The 20,976-nt window shown below is 44.7% G+C and overlaps 2 protein-coding genes across 3 annotated transcripts; both read left to right on the top strand.

The window, feature by feature from the left end:
* Positions 1-1,064: 1,064 nt before the first annotated feature.
* On the top strand, positions 1,065-11,313 carry LOC120707352 (transcriptional corepressor LEUNIG-like). The gene is made up of 18 exons (XM_039992244.1): positions 1,065-1,367; positions 2,277-2,374; positions 2,497-2,606; positions 3,181-3,585; positions 3,696-3,781; positions 4,433-4,520; positions 4,647-4,722; positions 4,882-4,931; positions 7,010-7,309; positions 8,119-8,319; positions 8,748-8,978; positions 9,066-9,183; positions 9,509-9,618; positions 9,696-9,845; positions 9,925-10,089; positions 10,185-10,304; positions 10,542-10,748; positions 10,856-11,313. The coding sequence occupies exons 1-18, from the start codon at positions 1,336-1,338 to the stop codon at positions 11,000-11,002; spliced, it is 2,694 nt and encodes an 897-aa protein (XP_039848178.1). The 5' UTR covers positions 1,065-1,335; the 3' UTR covers positions 11,003-11,313.
* Positions 11,314-14,624: 3,311 nt separating this feature from the next.
* On the top strand, positions 14,625-19,056 carry LOC120707353 (transcriptional corepressor LEUNIG-like). 2 transcript variants are annotated; one of them, XM_039992245.1, is made up of 8 exons: positions 14,625-14,697; positions 14,819-14,985; positions 15,430-15,539; positions 15,634-15,786; positions 15,954-16,118; positions 17,875-17,994; positions 18,285-18,488; positions 18,607-19,056. In XM_039992245.1, the coding sequence occupies exons 2-8, from the start codon at positions 14,958-14,960 to the stop codon at positions 18,751-18,753; spliced, it is 927 nt and encodes a 308-aa protein (XP_039848179.1). In that variant the 5' UTR covers positions 14,625-14,697; positions 14,819-14,957; the 3' UTR covers positions 18,754-19,056. The 2 variants fall into 2 exon arrangements, with proteins under 2 accessions (XP_039848179.1, XP_039848180.1); XM_039992246.1 differs by lacking the exon at positions 14,625-14,697 and having other exon boundaries at positions 14,719-14,985; positions 15,954-16,061.
* Positions 19,057-20,976: the final 1,920 nt, after the last annotated feature.

Raw genomic sequence — 20,976 nt, 5'->3', positions numbered from 1 at the left:
AATTCTGTCTCCTAGTACATATATTTGCAAAGGAAACATTGTGATAGCGAAGAGCAAACATATTTCCCTCGAACGTTCACCATTGTAAATAAAGCAGCGTAATTCCAATTTTGTTTTAAATATAGTATAGATGCTCATGTGCATACACTCACCCTATAAACATATGCACATACTACCTCTACGAGCATCTTTATTTAGGGGTAGTAAATAGACTTAAAATTTAGCCTAGAAATCTAAGGGCCGGGCTTGTATCTTATACAATTTGAACTAAAAATATATGAATAAAGCAGTTTAGTGGTTACAAGAGTCTCAGTAGCACCTCAGATTCTGAATTCCACTCCCCATGCGAGCGAATTTTCTATAATTTAACGGCGTTATACTTTTAGTGGTAGGTAACGTCTAGTCGACACTGAGACGCTGCATACATATGGTCATAGGGGTGAGTGTGTGTGCATTGTGAGTGTTTAAGTTATACTGCATAATCTAAAAAAAAGAAAGCACTAGGCATAATCTGGCAAGCTAAATTATGAGGATGTTGAATTGTGGGTAAGAAGTTTAGGTACTCATTTGGTTTAGTAAATCAATTTTCCCCTGTAAGGTTTATCAAATTTCTAATAACTTGTCATGATTTTTTTCACAAATATTGAAGTGACCAATTCTTAGATATGAACAAATTAATAGCCAAATTTTATTAGCATGCCTTAATTTTGATTCCACAGAAGTTAAAAGCCAACAAATTAAGCTCTAATTGCCAAGGCATCAGCATGTTTTGGCTTGTGGCGGAATACAGGACAACAAGATCGAGCCGTCGCCGCTCGCCAGTCGTCCTCCCGGGTCGGACGATGACGGTCAAGCCGTGACCTCAGGGGATCCGCCTCCTGACTCGAGACACGTACTTGTACCAACGCTGTTCGGTTGCTACAAATGGGGAGATATTTTAAATACGCTTCCCCATTATTTTAGCCCCCCGCCCCGCCCCGCCCCTCCCCCACTGTCCCCTCCGGGCCCACCACGCCGTGCCCGTTTCTATTCCCCAATTGCCCCTCCCCCTTCCCGTTTCCTTCCCCGTCTCTCTCACACATTCCCCGACCCCTCCTCGCCTCCCCTCTCCCACCGCTGCAGCCGCGATTCCATCTGCTCTCCCGTCCCTTCCGCCGCTCGCCACTCCCCCCCCCCCGCCGCCACGCCGCTAGGGTTTCGCCTCGGGGCTCCGCTCCCCACTTCCGTGTCGCGCGAGCCACCCGCCCGCCCGCGGAGGCCGTCGCTGTCGTCGCTCGCTTCCTCGCTAGGCTCTAGGGTGCGGCGACTGGCCGGCGCGCCGCGGGAGGAGCAGCCATGTCGCAGACTAACTGGGAGGCGGACAAGATGTGAGAATTTGGCCTCCCGTTTCTCGAGTGTTTTTTCTTCTTCATCTTCTTCCTCTCTGTCCCGTTCGATTCGCCGGCGTGTTTTCCGGGCGTGCTTCTGCCTGGATGCTGTTACGTTTTACGGGGGTGATTCGTGTGCGTGAGTCGCTGGGGCGGGTTCCAGGTTGTGTTCGGCATGGCGTTTCGAGGGGACGCGGCGCGTGTTTGGCCTAGGGTTTCGTGGGACCTCCATTTACGCTTGCATTTTGTTTGCTACGGCTTGTGCCTGCTGTTTTGGCTCGGGAGATGAGTGTTTCGGATTCTATACTCGAGTGCTCAACTGCTCATTTCCGGTGTTGGTTTTGGTAGAGCAGGATAACTGATTTGGGGATTTCAACCAGGGTTGGGGTTTGTCAGATTTGGTGCCTACGGATTCCAAGAGAAATATCGTGATTTCTAACCTTAAATTGTGAATGTTCTGTGGTTTTGAGCTATCAGATGGCGAGTTCCGTTTTCCTAGTCTAGGGATGTTCCATACTTATCTCTTACATATTCATCACTTTTTTTTGAAAGCGGACTGAGCTAGTGATGTCTTGAATCAATAGGTTATTATCAGTAATATGAACTATGATTAGCTGATCACCAGAGCTTAGGATCATTTTAACTAATGATTTACTACCAAAAAGATAAAAATTGAGGAGACAAAACTACTTTTGTTGATCTAGCATAACTGTATTGTTGAAGATGTACACTTTCCTGATTCTCAGTATAATATACTATGTATTCATTTGGTCCCTATTATTTATGTTTATCAGCTACTTATTCATATTTTGCTTGAACATCCGTATTGTATTTGTGGCTGAATAGTTGTATGATTGAATACTTACTTTAATCCATCTATTCTGATTATTTAATTACGTAATGAAACAGGCTGGATGTTTACATATACGACTATTTTATGAAGAGAAATTTGCAGGCAACTGCAAAGGCCTTCCAAGCAGAAGGAAAGGTCTCTTCAGATCCAGTTGGTATGCATTTTTCTGCAAGTTGTGTGAAGCAATTATTTTTCTTATGGGTTTTAGCACTTCTTTTCTCCTTTTTTTGTCAAGAATATATTATTTACTACCTGTAAAAAACGTTTTTTTTGCAGCAATTGATGCACCTGGTGGCTTTCTTTTCGAGTGGTGGTCAGTTTTTTGGGATATATTCATAGCACGAACAAACGAGAAGCATTCGGATGTTGCAGCGTCATACATTGAGGTTAGTGTTTATGCATTTAGTTGTCTTTTTATGAGTAACTTTTATTTAATGTATGGATGTTTGACTTGTTTGCTTCTGTTTTTAAGCCCTTCCACAAATAGTAAATTCTTCTGTGCTTGGGTTTTAGTACATCTAGAATCAGAACATATGCCTGTTTGGACCAGAGGATTTTTTTTCCAGATTAGAGAACTAGCTGTTATATCTCTTTGATTTTCATGTGTTCCAGATATGCTATTAGTTGTACAAGGGTATTGTTTGCAAACGAACCCTGAACTCTTTTCAATATGGCATAATTGATTGTATACACATGCTCAGATGTTTATTAGCTTTTACTAATCATATTCAACTGCTTGTTGCATGTCTCAGATTCTATGTGGCATTGCCTGACTGATCTTCTGTTAATACATGTGTTTATCTTTATTTTCTTTTGTTATGCACGTTTTCTCTTAGCTCATGGTAGAATATTGGTACTTAAAGCTCGAAATTTAGAAATCTTAAGGCTGCCATTGCTACATCAATAGCCATTAGTGTTGGGTTATCCCAGCTGTACTAACAAACCACTGCATTATTCCAGACTCAGCTCATGAAAGCCAGGGAGCAACAGCAGCAACAGCCACCTCAACAGAGGCAGCAGCAGCCACAGCATATACAAATGCAACAAATGCTGCTACAAAGAGCTGTGCATCAGCAGCAGCAGCAGCAGCAACAACAACAGCAGCAGCAGCAGCAACCGCAACAGCAGCAGCAGCAGCAGCAGCAGCAGCAGCAGCAGCAGCAGCAGCAGCAGCAGCCGCAGCTGCTGCAACAGCAGCGTAGAGATGGTTCCCATCTTCTCAATGGTTCGGCAAATGGAATTTCTGGAAACAATCCTTTAATGCGACAGAACCAAAGTACAGCGAATGTTATGGCAACAAAAATGTATGAGGAAAGGTTAAAGGTACCTTCACAAAGAGAATCTTTGGAAGAGCCATCAATGAAGGTACACCATTAGACATTACCTTGGCTCATTGTACAACGCTCTTTTGCTGACTCCTTAGATAGTTTTCTATTGTTATATAATTCTGTTGTAACATGGAAATTCTGTTGCAGCAAAGATATGGAGAGAATGCTGGGCAACTACTTGATTCAAATGAAGCATCATTGTTGAAAGCAGCTTCAAGCGGACAATCATCAGGGTATTTGATGAACCTGTGAATAATGAACATGCCGCAACAGTATATGTAATGTATGCGATACAACATACCTGATGATATTTAAAGAAAAAAAGTAGCGTGTTTATAAATTGAAGGAACAGGGTTTCCCTGTTAGTGTCCATAGAAATTTACGATCTTAATCCCACAATTAATAGAGTATATTGAATCAGCGTTTTGATGGGCTGTTGAATTGGCAAGTTTATGGACATGGGGGATGATTAAATCTTTGGTTTTGATAAAGCATCCCCTTTTCCACTGTGGGGTTCTGTTTTATGCAACTTGTTTTGTTGTTTCTTCTTAAAAGCTTAAGTTTACTTTGAACTATTCCTCGTACTTTTGATTTGCTCTGGAGACACATTAGATATACACTAATAACTGTGCTGTACTGGGATTTATTGCATGTGTCTTTTGGTGTTATTGTTCCTTGGTGAAGACACTAACGATCTGATTATGAAAACAAATAGGCATTGGACTTCCTAAGCATTTGTTTTAATCATAAATCATGTACTTTGTTCTGAACAATCAACAGTCGACGCATGCCTCAAAATTTTGTAGTGGCAAATGGAATTTTGATGCCAAAATGCTTTTTAGTAAAGTTCGCTCTTTGGGATTTAACAGTGCCCCTCTTTTTAGGCAAATTTTGCATGGAACTGTTGGTGGATTGTCAGGCACTCTGCAACAAGTTCAGGCCAGAAGTCCCCAACTTCCTGGGCCTGCTCAGGTTAGTCTTCTTGGTACCTGGTTTGTCTAGTATATTACCTTCATCATAAGGTCCTCCACACTTGGTACAGAGAAAGTAAACAAGAAGTCAAGGCTATGTTCCTTACTGTATTTGTATTATTAGCAGAGTATCAAAACAGAGATCAATCCAATTCTGACGCCCAGAGCTGCAGGTGCAGAAGGATCTTTTATTGGTGTCCAAGGTATTCATCTACTCACTGGGATTACCATTTTAACTGTCAACTATTTCTGATTTCAACTTTGATATCTTTCTTAGCCTTGCTGTAAAGAATTATGCTGGGCATATTCAACCTTGTCAAATAATTGTCTTTCTGCGGCTAAATTAGATGTTATCTTAACAGGATCTAATCAAGTTGGGAACAATTTGACTTTGAAGGGATGGCCACTCACGGTAAGGTTTACTTTGTGGTTAAATGTATATCCTCTTATATTTCTGTCAATATTGCATGCAGGGTCCAAAATCTGTTTCTGTAGATACAGATCTAAGCGCTTTCAATTTAAACTGCCTGTCTTGAATTTTGATTAAACCTTAACTTTCCAAATAGAACTGGATATTAGCTGGAAAACAGTCCTTAGTACTCAATTCAAAATATCTTGATTTGAACTGTCTGAGAGGTTCTCCAATCACTGTCAGTCTGTCCAGACTCCAAAGTCCAACTGGAATGTTCCACACTGTCCTGCCTTGGTTCACCTTGGGATGAACTTTCCCCTTCTTGGGTAAAATATATATTCAAATAGAAAATAGACTGTCATTGTCCAAAACTTCCAAGTATTTTGGTAGGAGTAAGAGCATCTCCAACCAAACCCCTTCTTTTGGCCACCTATTTCACCCATATGAGGATCTCTCATCCAGATTCTCTCTCCTACTTCAAAATGAACTCCAACAAACTCCTCGTATTCGCCCCCCCTACTCTCAACTCTTCCATATTTTATTGATACGAAGCAACTACCATTAGTTGTAGAACAGAGAGGAAGCAAGAGGGGAAAAAAAGGCAACAAAGACAGCAGCTGTATCTGAGAAATAGTCCGAAAGTCTAACCAGCCTGTGATAATAAAGAAGTGAAAGAGAATCAAATTACAAGTGCATAGCAATCAAAACTCAATTGCCTGGGGACACCAACCAATTTTCAGCAATCAAACATTATCCTTCCCCACATCTCTTCTGTCTCTCCGTTAAGGACTCAACAGGCGCCGCCTTCTACCTGCCGCTGCACTGTCCCAGCGCCGCCTGCACCCTTCCTCCCTCACGCGCCGGCTGCAGGCGCCGTCTGTGTTAGATAATCACCATGCTCTAGCTTGTACCTTTCAATGCTGATAGGAGCTTTTGCTCCTGTCTCTTTTGGTTATGGCTGCCACTTCAATTTTGGGCGGCAAGTAACTATTGAGCATAGTAGTAGCTGCAAGTAGCAGCAAGGTAGCAGTAGCAAGTAGTAGCTAAAGGTGGCTGGGCACTATAGAAGCCATACCTTGTAATTTAACTCACCTTGACTGGCTTGGCTATATAAAGAAGAGCAGCTGCAGCTCAGAAGTTCAAGCAGCAACACTCCTCGTGTCTACCCTCTGCTTCTCTTCCTCTCACCAGTTCATACTCTACCTCTTGTGTGTGTGTGTGTGTGTGTGTGTATGTGTGTGTGAGTTCAGGGAGGCTAACAGTCTGCACCTCCCTGGTGCTGGCTCCCATCTGCCCCCACCCTCCCTCCCTCCCAACCTCAGCAAGCATAGGACCGTGCCCCTCGATTTCACTGAGCACATGGGGCGTGTGGCGGCGCCAGAGCGGGAGATGAGTGCTTGCGCGGGAATGGAGACGTACTGGGCGTGGTAGAGTTCCGAGCCGGTGCAGGAAGTCCGGTACTTGCGGCAGCTCGCGGATGACAGCTTTTTCTCTCTCCTACATGTGGGAGGTTGGGCAGGGAAGATGAGGGCACTCTCATCTGTTGGGCTCAGATGAGGGTTTCGTTGGAGACATTTTTTCACGCTTCGGCCCGCAAAAGAAGGATGGGAGAGCGGATAAGGTTTTGGTTGGAGATGCTCTAATTTCTTTTCTTTTTCAGGCACGTGCTTGCTCTAGTTTTTTTTAATGCTTTAGTTTCTTGTTGTACCTCCACATGAAGGGGATAGGGGAACGTCAAAATTTGCAGTCTTATCTGTTTTTGTTTACATGGCTGTATGCTGCAGAATGATCTTATTTTTTTTCGTAGACCATCTTTTGCAAAATTTCACTGTGACCATTGCCGACTCATGTTATTTTTGAAGTCTACCCTTAATGTTTCATGGCCCTTAAATGTCAAAATTTTGGCAGTTTGTGTACACCATAAATATATCGGATTACAAAAAGTACCACTGACAAGAATTTCGGAGGAATCTGCAAACTGTAGTCTATATAGATGAGTATATTGGCAAATTGCTCTTGTGTGATTGGGGTTTGCTATTTGATACTACCTTTTAACCTCGTCATACTTTTTTATACAGGGACTTGAGCAACTTAGGTCCGGAATTCTTCAGCAGAAATCATTTATACAGAATCAACAGCAACTGCACCAGCAGATCCAGATGCTGACTCCACAGCAGCAGCAGCAGCTTATGCTGCAGGCTCAGCAAAATTTGTCTTCACCAACCTCTAGTGATGTTGACAACAGAAGATTGAGGATGATGCTGAACAGCAGAAATGCTGTTCTTGGCCGGGATGGGCAGACAAACAGTGGTACTGATATTATTCCAAATATTGCCTCTCCTAGTCAAAGTGGTGGAGATATAGATATACTTATAAAGGTATATCTTTCGAATCTTGTCTTGTGTTTGTCCGTTTTCCCCAGCAACTGGTGAAACCTTTTCTTCGGAGTTATATGACCACAGTGTTGGTGGCAAATACTTGCCATGTCTTCTTAGCTTATTATATATATATATATATATATATATATATATATATATATATATATATATATATATATATATATATATATATATATATATAGGTACAAACTGAAATTTTTAGGAAAATTTTATGGATCCTGCTCTCCTTCCTATGGCTAGATGTCACATTTTCTCAGTATGATTAAAATGAACATTGTAGATTTCCTTTCAGTATGAACAAAACGAGCATCTTACAAATTGTTGCCTTTTGATACAATTTGGATTTATTGTCACAAACAACTTGAATATAGTTGACCTAGATCTATTTATTGCCAAATTTGTATTAGCATATCTGATAATCTATAAAACGGAAAGTGATTTATTTCCCATTTTATGTTACTGCTAAAGTACAAAATTCTTCACAAAATTGATTGACATAGCAAGGCATTTGTACTTGTATAGTTCCGGTGAAACAAAATGAACTTTGACTATCTATCAATTTTTTTGTAGCAACTATCCATTACCTCTGATTTTGAACTTTGTATTTTACCTACATTTAAACTTAGTTCTTATTGTATGCGCATGCTTCCCTTGTTCTTATGCATGTACATGTCCAATGCTTGAATTGCTATTCTGTATCTTTGAAGCTGCAACATGCTTCCCTCCTTGATGTTGGTTTCTAGCCCTTTTCTGCGGCCATGTTCTTATACAGATTTTCTGTGTAGTAGAAGAAACTTGCTCAGCAGCAGCAACTGTTACAACAGCAAAGCAATAACCAACAGCAGCTTCAGCAACATCAGCTCCAGCAACCTGCTGTCTCTAGCCAGCAATCTCAAAGCTCAAACCAGCTTCTTCAACAAGAAAAGTCAGGAATTGGAAGCATGCCTGTTGACGGGGGCATGCCAAACACTTTTGGGGGAGCTGAACAAGTACGTGTCAGTTGTATGCCTAATGCCTTTAATTTCATTTTGTATATGTTCAAAAGTAACATACTCTGATTCATGGTATGTGCCTATTATACATTGAAAAAATTATGACAAGCCATCTCGTGTTGCTTTTTGTTTGAAATTGGAAGTTTTTATGATCAATATGTTTCACCTTTATGGTAACTTCTAGGAGCTCTAGACCTAATTTCCTAGCTCCATTTTATATTCTGCTGTCAAAAATCAACATATTGTTGTGTTCGTTCATCGCAGTACAGTTGATTTGTCCTACATACTGGAATTATGTTGCTTTGCGTGTTAACAGGGGACCGAATGCCTCACTATTATGATATTCATCTTTTGTTTATGAAGAACCTAGATCTGCTTCCACTGTGTTAGAATGGTAAAGTGAACTTCTACTGTTTGTGGTTCAGACAGTGAAGAAGAGAAAGAAGCCAGGTTCATCCTCTGGCAGAGCTAACAGTTCAGGGACAGCAAATACTGCTGGCCCCTCTCCAAGTTCTGCACCCTCGACACCTTCCACTCATACACCAGGAGATGCAATGTCTGTGCAACAGCTGCAGCACAATGGTGGTTCAGCTAAGCCCATGGTAATGTTTGGCTCTGATGGCACTGGGAGCTTGACTTCTCCAGCAAACTCATTGGTATACACATATTTATGTACTATGAGATACATTTTTTTTTTGCCAAATATAATGTGATAGTATTGTAACTGAAACATTTTTTTTCAGGATGATGTTGATCGTTTGCTGGAAGATGGTTCCTTGGATGATAATGTTGAATCCTTTCTATCCCAGGATGACATGGATCCTAGGGACAGCTTGGGGCGCTGCATGGATGCTAGTAAAGGTGTGTTTTTGTTTCCTTCTGGTGCCTGTTTTGATTTTAATTTGTCCTTTTGAGAGTGAGCTATTATCCACAATCTCAATATTATTTTAATTATTGTATTTTATTATGTTATCCTAATTCCTTTTTTTAAAAAATGTATTGCTTTTGTTTTACTTTGAAAAACGTTTGTTGTTCATCTGTTTACTGGTTAGAAAAGAAAAATATCTCCTTAGCAGATCATTGTTCCTAATGATCTATTGTATTATATTTTTGCCACTGGCATTTTACAATTACTTCATTTTATTATTTTTGCTGGCATCCGATTCATGACTAAAGATTGTTCCAGGGTTTGGTTTTTCTGAAGTTGCAAAAGCACGTGCGAGTTCAACCAAAGTTGTTTGTTGCCACTTCTCATCTGATGGCAAACTTCTTGCTACAGGTGGTCATGATAAAAAGGTGTGGGCATAAGCATGGGATTTCATTTCACAAGTTTTAGAGAGGCTTAAATTACTTTCTTTCTTTACTCTGCACAGGTTGTTTTGTGGGGTACAGAGCCGCTAAAGCCTAAATCTTCGTTGGAAGAGCACTCGTTTCTGATCACTGATGTTAGATTTAGCCCAAGCATGTCACGCCTTGCTACATCCTCCTTTGACAAAACTGTCCGGGTTTGGGATGCTGATAATGTATGCTCATTATCTTCTTCTGGCAACAGTGCATTAGATGTTCTGCCGCTCAGAATGTTAATGCATTGTGTATGTGCAGACTGACTATTCACTCCGAACTTTCACGGGACATTCAGCATCTGTTGTGTCACTTGACTTTCATCCAAATAAAGAAGATATGATATGCTCCTGTGATAGTGATGGGGAAGTGCGCAGCTGGAGCATAAATAATGGTAGCTGTCTGACCTGTGTTAAGGTGTTTAAGGTATGATAGTAATGCCTTTTATTTTTCATGAGATCATCTCCTTAAACATTTGTTCTGATCTTGGTTTTGTTCCCGTTCTTGTTTTGCCATCCCAGGGAGGTGCTACTCAGATGAGATTTCAACCTTGCAAGGGAAAATATCTAGCAGCTGCCTCAGAGAAGACTATCTACATACTTGATGGGGAGACACAACTTGCTTGTAGAAATCCCTTGCAGGTTGGTTACCAAGGATCACTGCTAAAATCTGTTTGGGAATGCATTTCGATCTCATTATGGCTACATGCAATTAGCTTCTTTTAGATTAATTTCTGTTTGATCAAGAATTGGTTTACTAGAATTTGATCAGCTTTTAATCGTGTTGGTTTTAGCATTGCTCATTTTCACGTGATATTCTTTGCATCTGGCAAACATCAAGTATTTATCTGTAAGAGGCTAAGAGCTTGTTATGTGTAGGGGCACAACAAGAATATTCAATCGCTTTGTTGGGATTCTGCTGGTGACTATCTGGCTTCTGTCAGTGAAGACTCTGTCAGAATATGGTCATTCACTTCTGGACATGATGGTGAATTTGTGCATGAGTTGAATTGCAGCGGGAACAAATTCCACTCATGTGTTTTCCACCCAACTTATCCATCTTTGCTTGTAATTGGTTGTTACGAGGTAGGTTTCTCAAATTTTATCTGACCCTGTTATTCATTATGTGAGCAGAAGCATAGCCCTTTTCCGAGGATGGTTATACGATTTGTTTTTAATTTGATGCCATGCAGTCTTTGGAACTTTGGGACATAAGGGAGAAGAACACCATGACCTTCAACAATGCACATGAGGGTATGATTGCAGCCCTAGCAGCATCCAGCGCGACAGGGAAGGTTGCCTCAGTAAGCCATGATAGATTTGTTAAGCTCTGGGAATGATTTGTGTAATAGCGACCGGTGTTGCCTGGGTCGACTTCTACATTCTGGTTCTTAGATGATAGCGAAACAAGATTGGTTTTCTGCCTCAGATGACCACATGACGAAAAGGGTAGCTAACACGATCTCTTGAGCCACTTGGGCCCAAGAACTAACAGTGTTTTGTTTTGTGGTTGTCGCTGTATGCTGTTCACTATGCTTCTGAAACCTGTAGTTGTAAACTTGTTCCTTATAGAAACGTTGTTGAAGACTTCAAATTTGTACCCAGGTCAAGTTCCAAACAGTTATTTTATCTGCCTTGGTATGCGGTTGTAGTGCCTCTTCCTTTTCCGTTTGAATTCTGACATTGGGCGTGTTTGGAGAGCTAACTCTTCGCTATTTGGGCTAGAACTATTTAATCCAAGCAAATGGCCCTTCAATGAAATTTCTCTCCACATGTTTGGATCCAAAGGCTATTTGACCTTAACACACTTTTCAATTATTTGGCTGCCATTTTTTTCTGAGAGAGAATTAGTGGGACTCACCCAAAATAGATCAAATAATCACTTCTTGGGTGCGATAGTTTTTTGAGGTGGGCTATTTGCTTGAGTTATTTTGGCCAAAGTTTGAGTTATTATCTTGGGTGCCTCCAAGAACTGGCCCTCATATTTGGGAAGTTTGAGAAGTTTGAGTTATTTTGGGCTAAAAAGTGGTGGGCTAGAAATAATCCCTAAGATCCAAATATGCCAATTGTGTGGGTTTTTTTTTTGAGGCTTTCTAGCTAACCCCATTGAAGGGCTAGTTTGGATAAACCATTCTATGGATTAAAGGCAATTTAGGAGAACTAAACTTGAGCATCTCCAAGAGTTTCTAATATTTTTTTTTCAAAAGTTGTTTGCTAACTCCCCAAATAGATATGGAAAGGCTAAAAAGAGTCCATCTCCAATAATTTTCTATTTTTCTCCTAAAAATGAGAAGTTGTGGCCCCACAAGGATAATTTCACGAGAAACTTCCATGGCTGGCGGACTTGGCTGGCAAATAGAAGTTTCTTGCAAGTTAGATTGTCGGTGATTTAGGGCACGAGAGGGTTTGAAATTTGGGGGAAAAGAAAGAGAACGTTGAGAGGGTTTCGTTTTACCTCTTGTCTTGTTGACACACCGTGGCGGCTGGAATCGTTGTGGGAAGAAGTGGCGGCGGGCATAGTCCATGGCGGGTAGGCCAACAGTGGCGGCAGCTACGAATCTAAACCATAATCTAGAACGTGAAAAAAAATCAAAAGAATAGACTGGATCCATGACGCGAAGGATGGATGGTGTGTGGAAGAAGGCGGCGCCAAAAAAAAAGTCGGGAGGGGCGATGGGGAGCGACAGAGGCGTGCGTATTTTTAAGCAAAGGAAATCAAATTTGGCAATTGTTAGAAGATAGGAAATTAGAATGGGGAACTATTGGAGAGTGTTTTTTTTTGCCCTTTTCTAAGAAAATAAGAATGGGGAAGAGAAATAGGGTACTGCCTGGTGATCGATCCCACTGATCAACACGGGAAGCCCTGATGGGGTACGATATATTGATGTCGCGTGGCTCGCCCTGGCCTTTGCAGAAAGCTGGATGCCTGGGTGTGGTTGGATCGTGCTGCCATACCGGCTCTTCCAATAAAAACGCAGCTTTGCTGCACCGGGGTGACTTATGATTGATACTAATGGGGGTAAAATCATGCTGCCATCTTAATTAGGGATCGTTCAAACTACCCTAGAGGCCAATGGACCAAATTCTCAAAAATTGTCATGGCGAATTTGCAGTTGACAAATAGCAACTCCATCGCCCTCGCCCGTTCCTTGTCGCATTGCGTGTTTGGTTGCACATACCATTTGAGATATGAGAAATTTTACGGTGCTTGGAGATTTTAGGAGCCGTTGAGGGGTCCAGATCCAATGGTTAAAAAATGGAAGGAACCGGTTACGAACTAAATGTGTGGACTAGGAACTATTATTTTGTGGGCCAGGAACCACTTATGGAAATGATGCTAAGGGTATTTTAGCACTTTTCATATCTTTTCAATCATTAAACAATGTAAATCGCTTTGGAGAATAAAAGCGATAGATTGTGCCGATGTCGCCGCCGGTCAGGCCCTGCTGCCGCATGTCCCTGGTCCGAGGACTACGGGCGGCATGGTCGGAGCAGGCCGGCCAAGCGGTGTAGCGCTGCGTCATCTTCATCGTTGCCGCCGACGCATGTCCCTTGATCCGGGGGATGGTGGCACAGCATGAGCGGGACGCGGGGGCGGCTAAGCAGCACAGTGCCGATATCTAGGAGCGAGGATGGCCCGGAGGCACGGCGTTGGCATCAAGGAGACGGGATGGCCTGGAGGCGCGGCTACGGGTGGGACGGCTGTTCAGCGTCGGCATGGCGTGCAGCCAGCGGACGGGCTACGACGTCGGCATGGCGTGCAGTCGGCGGATGGGCTACGGCGTCGGCGTGGAGTGCAGCCTCTTGGAGGTTCGTCGGGTGTTCCTCGATGTGTCCATCATGGTGGAGACGAGGGGGAGAAGCTTGACAACATGAAGAGCCACATCACCAATGCCTGCTATGCATTCAGGGCGGCAACAAGGAGCTAGGCAAGGCTAGGGTGTACTAGTCGAGCGGCCGCAAGTGGTTCTACATCGTCATCGTGCCCATCAACACGAGCTTGAGGATCTCGAGTGAATTGTAATATGGAACAACATCGGGGTTGTGAATTGTGATGACAAAGGGTTCGAATTCGATTCGTTAGGCGGGTTTGAATGATCTCGACACTCTGATTGTGTCTCTGTTGTTTGATTTCGTAGCCTAAATTTTAAAGTAACACCACTGCGGGTTGTTTGGTTGAGGGAGGGCCGCGCGCTGCTCGCCGCCGCTGCCGGAGAAAGGCCATGCACTGGTCGCCGCCGCCTGGGAAGAGCTGCTCGCAGCAGCACAGGTGGCGGCCGGGGAACGATTGCGTGGAGACTTCCAACGTCGGAGAAGGGCTGCACGCAGGCCGCCGCGGCTGCGGAAGGCCCGAGCGCAGGCCGGTGGCCACCGCCGGTCAAGAGAAGAACGAGATGTATTCGTGTGCTGGATAAAGTGACTAAACTACCCTCGATTAAAATAAAACACCCCCGATTAAATCAACGCTCCAGATAATTTGCGGAGGGAGGAACCGGTGGTTCCCCTCAAGCACCTTATCAAGCCTCCAGCACACGTCGTCCAAAATGATCTTTGTATATATAATTTGGTACATGTAACTAAGCACATTCTAAAATCTCACGTAGGCAAATGCATTTGGAACATCAACAAAAACATCCTAGGCAGGGCATAAGGCGATGTATGGAGCGGATTGAGCTGTTGTTGCTGTTAACAACCCCCCTCGGTAATCCAACTGAAACAACACAAGCAGTCTGATACAGTAGCAGCTGATACAAGTACGAGGGGAATGGGGGAATAGAGTTTGGGATAGGAAGCAAATCAAGGGAATCGAAGAGGATAGTAGAATCTAGAGAACGAAGAGGAGCAGTAGACTAGAGAGAGGAACCAAGGGAAGAAGAACGAGAGAGAAGTTTGTTACCATTTCTGAATTTTCTGAATATTTTGTCGATACCTTTCATGTGTGCTGATGTTGCCTTCTGGTATTCCCCATCCTAGCAAGCCTTGTCACAGCCCACGGCACATAGGGAGCCCAGCATGGTAGCTCCTAACAGTTGCGGTAAGGATTTCGTTTGCGCTTGCAGACGTGCTTGGAGATGCCCGCCTCTCCAGGTCGCTCTCTGTCTGCACATCCAAACCGACAAGCCTTATGCGTAGGCGACTTCCCCAATGGGTTCCAGGCTTCAATTCCAGGTCGTCAAACTTACACCACCAGATCGAGGCGAGTCGACGAGGGGTCGAGGACTGGAGGGGTTCAGGGATCGGAGGCCAATAAGTGACCTCAAGCATCAGGCGACGTGATAATCTCTGCTGGATTATATGAGGCCCTGCATTGATTCCAGCGAAGGTACGTTCGTTTTCCTTCCATCCTGTCTGGGGATACATCTGGCTCGTTTTTAGCTCCACCTTGTTAGGGAATGTAACCTCGTTTGTAAATTGTAATCCGTATACATTGCGTGATCCCCGTGACCCCGTGTTTTTACAGTCTAGGTGTAATATCTGGAGTCCCTTTTGTCAGACAAAAAAAATCATGTTGTTACCTTTTGCTCTGGAATGGTTGTCGTTACATCACATTGCTGGCTGAAAAGAATTATGTATCAGATTTTATTCCTAAATGATGCATCATCTAACTGTCATTTCTGCAGTCAGTTTCACATATTTTTTATTTCAGATCGATCTACACTTATCTTGCCCAGATGAGGGCAAAGTCCATGCTTTATTTCTCTTCACTGAAATGTAATATCACTACTGGAGGACAGCAATGTGCAGCTAAAGATGTTATCTGTTGCAGTGTTTGGCTTTGGTGAGATTGCAAAAGCAAGTGCCAGTGGAAGCAAAGTTATTTGTTGCGACATCTCGTCTGATGGCAAACTGCTTGCTACCGGTGGCCATGATAAAAAGGTGCCATCGTCAACACAGGGCTCTGATCCGATCTCACCAGTTGTTTTGGGAGATAAAAAAGATTACTCACATCACCTGCTCTTACTCCGCGCAGGCTGTCTTGTGGAGTACCGAGCCCCTAGAGCCTAAATCCTCGCTAGAAGAGCACTCGATGCTGATCACTGACGTTAGATTTAGTCCAAGCATGCCACGACGCCTTGCTACATCCTCCTTTGACAGAACGCTGCGGGTTTGGGATGCTGATGATGTATGCGTCTCTTATTTTACCCTTTTCACCCCCAAAATGCATCATAATCTAGCAACCTTAAAGATGCTCTGGAGCTCAAAATGCATCAGCCAACCTTAAAGAAATTGTTTTTTTTTCAAAAAAAAACCTAAAGAAATTGCAATGTCTAACTAATTGTGTATGTGCAGGCGGAGTATTCACTGCGTACTTTCACAGGACATCAAGCATCCATTATGTCACTTGATTTCCATCCTAACAAACAAGATGTGATATGCTCCTGTGATAGCGCCGGGCAAGTGCGTAGCTGGAGCACAATTTATTCTAACTGTCTGAACTGTGTTAAGGTGTCCAGGGTATGTAGAATTGTAGAAATAACTCTTACATTTCATGGATCTTCTGCCTGAACATCCAGTCTTTTTTTTAAGGGTAAAGTCCATATTTGGACCCTATACTTGTCATGGGTGTCTAATTTGCAACCTAAAACACCAAAACCAGACAAAACACATACGTGAACTATTGAAACCGTTTAAAATTCAACCCTACGCCCATTTGATACCGATTTCTGGCCACGTGGACCCGGTTTCTGGCCACGTGGACCCTGGTTTTGGCCACGTCAGCCTTCTCTCCTCTCTCTCTCGGCCGTTCACTCTACACTCTTTCTTTCCTATGTCTCTCTCATCGTCGGCGGTAGCACGGAGGAAGAGGAGACGACGGCGCGGCACTACACGATCTCCATGGCCCACGGCGGCACGAAGGACGAGGAGGAGGCGGCGTGGCCTCCATACCCCGCGGCGATGCGGAGGAAGATGAGGTGGCGGCGCGGCCTTCATGACCCGCGGTGGCACGGAGGAAGAGAAGGCGGCGGCGTGGCCTCCATGGCTCACGGCGCGCGCGGAGGAAGAGGAGGCGGCGGCGCGGCCTCCATGGCCTGCGGCGACGCAGAGGAAGAGCAGGTGTGGAGCGGCCTCCATGGCCCGCGGCGCGAGCGGAGGAAGACGAGGCAGCGGCACGCGCGGAGGATGAGGAGGTAGCGGCGTGGCCTCCATGGCCCGTGGCGGCGTGGCCTCCATGGCCTGCGGCGGCGCGGAGGAAGAGCAGGAGGTGGCGCGACCTCCATGGCCCACGGCGCGCGCGAAGATAGACGAGGCGGCGGCACGCGCGGAGAAAGACGAGGCGGCGGCGCGGCCTCCATTGCCCACGGCGGCGCAGAGGAAGACGAGGCGGCGGCATACGCGGAGGAAGAGGAGGCAGCAGCGTGGCCTCCATGGCCCGCGGTGACGCAGCCTCCATGGCCTGCGGTGGCGCGGAGGAAGAGCAGGAGGCAGCACGGCCTCCATGGCCCGCGGAGATAGACGAGGCGGTGGCACGCGCGGAGGAAGACGAGGCGGCGGCGCGGAAGAAGAGCAGGTGGCGGCGCGGCCTCCACAGCCCGCGGAGGAAGAGGAGGCGGCGGCGCGGCCTCCACGGCCGGCGGCGCGCGCAGAGGAAGAGGAGGCGGCGGCGCGGCCTCCGTGGATGGCATCGTGGCGGAGGCGGTGAAGGAGGCAGGGGGGCCTCCATGGCTGGCGGTGCAGCCTCCGTGGATGGCGTCGCGGCGGAGGAGGTAAGGAGGCCTCCATGGCCGACGGCGGGGCGGTGGAGTTGGCAGCGACGCGGAGGAGGAGGAGGTGGCCTCCGTGGCCGGCGTCGGGGTAGCGGAGGAGGAGGTGGAAGAGGAGGCGGCCTCCGTGCCCGGCATTGGTGCCACATCGGCGGAGGAGGAGGAGGTGGCCTCCGTGGCCGGCATTGGTGCGGCGGCGGCGTAGGAGGTGCAGAGGAGGCGGAGGCGGCGCTTGATTGGAAGAGAGCGACGGCGGTGGCGAGGGAGAGTTGAGAGAGAGGGGGCCGGGAGAAGAGGAGGGGTGGGACCACCTGTCAGTGCTGACATGTGGGTCCCACAGTGCCACGTCAGCGAAAACCATCCCAAAACCACTCAGGGTTGTGTTATGTCCGGTTTTGCACAATTGGAGGTGTTATTTGTCCGGTTTTGTAGTTGTAGGTCGTAAATTAGACAACCATGACAAGTATAAGGTCCAAAAATGGACTTTACCCTTTTTTTAATCGCCGCAGGGCGTTGCTTTTCAACTGAGATTTCAACCTCGAAGGGGAAAATATCTAGCAACAGCCTCAGAGAAGGCTGTCTTCATACTTGATGGGGAAACACAAATTGCCCGTAGAAGCCCTTTACAGGTTTGTTACATGGGATCACATTCAAAATGTGTTGAGGCTAACTTTACGCAATTTATATGTGCCCTTTCTTTAGCTTCTCCAGGACATGCCACTGAATTGGGTGAGAATATGTTCATTTTCTAAAGTTCCATTGAGAATAGGTTCATTACTAAGTTTCACCGAGTACCATAATCTTTATCCAGTATTTTTTTCGCGATGCTGAAATTTCCTTAGGTTTGGAGTAGGATCTGTTTCCATTTTTCCAAAGTTCCAACTTCCAAGATTTAAACAGATATTGTGTTCGTTTGTAGGGGCACTCTAAGGATATTCAGTCACTTTGCTGTTCTCCTGGTGACTATCTGGCTTCTGTCAGTGAAGACTCGGTCAGGATATGGTCGTTTACTTCTGGGCATGATGGTGAATTTGTGCACGAGTTAAACTGCAGCGGGAACAACTTCTACTCTTGTGTTTTCCACCCAGCCTGTCCATCATTGCTAGTAATTGGTTGCTACAAGGCAAATCGCAAATCTCTCTCTTTTTTCATGCCCATCTAATCATTTCCTGAGCATACTTACAAATACGTTTTATTTTTTAAATGGTTGTAACATTGGTTTGTACTTTTGTGTCGTGCAGTCTCTGGAACTCTGGGACCTAAGGGGAAATAAATCAATTACGCTCAACAATGCGCATGATGGTTTAGTTGCAGCCCTAGCAGCGTCCAGCGAGACAGTGCACGTTGCCTCAGTAAGTCACGATAAGATTGTTAAGCTATGGAAATGACTGGCGTAATCCGTCTACCATGCTGTTATCCCTGGTGGTCATCGTGACTTGTTAATAAAATGTGGGCTGGCTTGCTCTACCTCTGGAATATGTCAAAAATTTGCCGGACACAAGTTGCAAGCTTTTTTTTTTTTACATCATTGTCTTGTATGTGGTTGCATTTCACTTTTCTGATTCAAAACCAACAGTATATGGGTGTCCATTGTTGTTTAATTAAGGCTAGGAAATAGCCAAATACTTATATTGCATCGACATGCTTCTATTCACTTTGTTACTTTTAAAAGATCACAAACTTTGTTATCACTGCCGCCTATAAATGCGATGCCAATCACCGCATCTACTCCCCCTTCCCCCTCCCATGCTATACCACCAAGCTCAGTTCGCAAAGCACGGATCACTGCCAAAATGTGTGATTGAGGGATGAATTTTTGCAGCTCTGTGCTATTTACCTTCAGGTTCTCCAGGATTACATTTATGCCTTTAGTGGATGCAATTCTTGGTAGCCTGCTACATGCCGCCGAATGGAGAATAGGTTAGCCAGCATCTGAATTTTGGGACACTGCACTGCAAACCGCAAAAGGCATTAAGTACATATACTAAAGGGCCAAGATCTGGGGCCTCCTCATGAGTCGTGGCCCCACGTGGGGGCCGTGCACTGTTCATGCGGGTCCCACATACTATTTAGGCGGGACCCACGTGGGGGACACGTACTATTCAGGCGGGACCCACGTGGGGGCCACGTACTATTCAGGCGGGACCCACGTACTATTTAGGCGGGACCCACGTACTATTCAGGCGGGACCCACGATTCTATTAAGTTAGTCTCTATCTTAAAAAAATAAGTACATATACTAAAGGGCCAAGATCTGGGGCCTCCTCATGAGTCGTGGCCCCACGTGGGGGCCGTGCACTGTTCATGCGGGTCCCACATACTATTTAGGCGGGACCCACGTGGGGGACACGTACTATTCAGGCGGGACCCACGTGGGGGCCACGTACTATTCAGGCGGGACCCACGTACTATTTAGGCGGGACCCACGTACTATTCAGGCGGGACCCACGATTCTATTAAGTTAGTCTCTATCTTAAAAAAATATTTTTCTTCCATTATTTGACAATACAAAATATATTTAACTACTTCCTACATACAAAAATAATAACTAAACTTTGTATACTACATTTACATGTGGCAGTTGTACTACTTCTTGGGTTTTGATTTCCCTCCGTAAATCCACAAAATATAATTAAAATATTCATTTATTTCTAATCTTACTTTTTTTCCATACTAAAGTAATTAAACTATACCTACTGACAAAAAAAAATTTACTAAAGAAAAATTACATGTACCTCTATACTACAATGCTTGAGATTGGCGCGCTCTCAGACAGTACATATACTAAAGGGCCAAGATTTGAGGCCTCCTCATGAGTCGGGGCCCACGTGGGGCCTGTGCACTGTTCATGCGGGTCCCACATACTATTCACGTGGGACCCACGTGGGGACCACGTACTATTCAGGCGGGGCCCACGTGGGGCCCACGTACTATTCAGGCGGGACCCACGTGGGGCCCACGTACTATTCAGGAGGTACCCATGTGGGGCCCACGATTCTATTAAGTTAGTCTCTTTATCTTAAAAAAATATTTTTCTTCCATTATTTGACAATACAAAATATATTTAACTACTTCCTACATACAAAAATAATAACTAAACTTAGTATACTACATTTACATTTGGTAGTTGTACTACTTCTTGGGTTTTGATTTCCCTCCGTAAATCCACAAAATATAATTAAAATGTTCATTCATTTCTAATCTTATTTTTTTTCCTACTAAAGTAATTAAACTATACCTACTGACACAAAAAAAATTCCTAAGGAAAAATTACCTATACCTCTATACTACAATGCTTGAGATTGGCGCGCTCTCGGACACAAAACTATTATGCCGCTTTACTGTAATTTTTAGATCTAACTCAATACATCGATACAATGTTGCTTCGAACATAGTAATGAATAATATCTTTCTATTAATATTTTAGGTCCACGTTTTTTTATAGGCGCGCGTAGCGCGCCAACCTGACTAGTAGTAGGTTATCCCTACTAGGTTTCCATGAGATGGGATGGGACAGGTCAGTTTGAACTTCCTCTGAACCTTTGAAATTCCTTTAGGTTTGAGATAGGATCAGTTTGCATATCCAAAGCTCCATGGTCCAAGATTTGCGG

Source organism: Panicum virgatum, chromosome 5K, assembly GCF_016808335.1.
Source record: "Panicum virgatum strain AP13 chromosome 5K, P.virgatum_v5, whole genome shotgun sequence".
NCBI classification, from domain to species: domain Eukaryota; kingdom Viridiplantae; phylum Streptophyta; class Magnoliopsida; order Poales; family Poaceae; genus Panicum; species Panicum virgatum.
The sequence above is the reverse complement of the archived record's forward strand: the minus strand, read 5'-3'. Positions and strand labels throughout refer to the sequence as shown.

Excerpts from the sequence above, each read along its gene's own strand:
- LOC120707352 (XM_039992244.1), top strand. The coding sequence starts at position 1,336 with ATGTCGCAGACTAACTGGGAGGCGGACAAGAT. Across the intron at positions 2,375-2,496 it reads GGTCTCTTCAGATCCAGTTG|CAATTGATGCACCTGGTGGC; the intron begins GTATGCATTTTT and ends TTTTTTTTGCAG. Across the intron at positions 7,310-8,118 it reads ATATAGATATACTTATAAAG|AAGAAACTTGCTCAGCAGCA; the intron begins GTATATCTTTCG and ends TCTGTGTAGTAG.
- LOC120707353 (XM_039992245.1), top strand. The coding sequence starts at position 14,958 with ATGAGGCCCTGCATTGATTCCAGCGAAG. Across the intron at positions 16,119-17,874 it reads ACTGTGTTAAGGTGTCCAGG|GGCGTTGCTTTTCAACTGAG; the intron begins GTATGTAGAATT and ends TAATCGCCGCAG. Across the intron at positions 18,489-18,606 it reads TAGTAATTGGTTGCTACAAG|TCTCTGGAACTCTGGGACCT; the intron begins GCAAATCGCAAA and ends TGTGTCGTGCAG.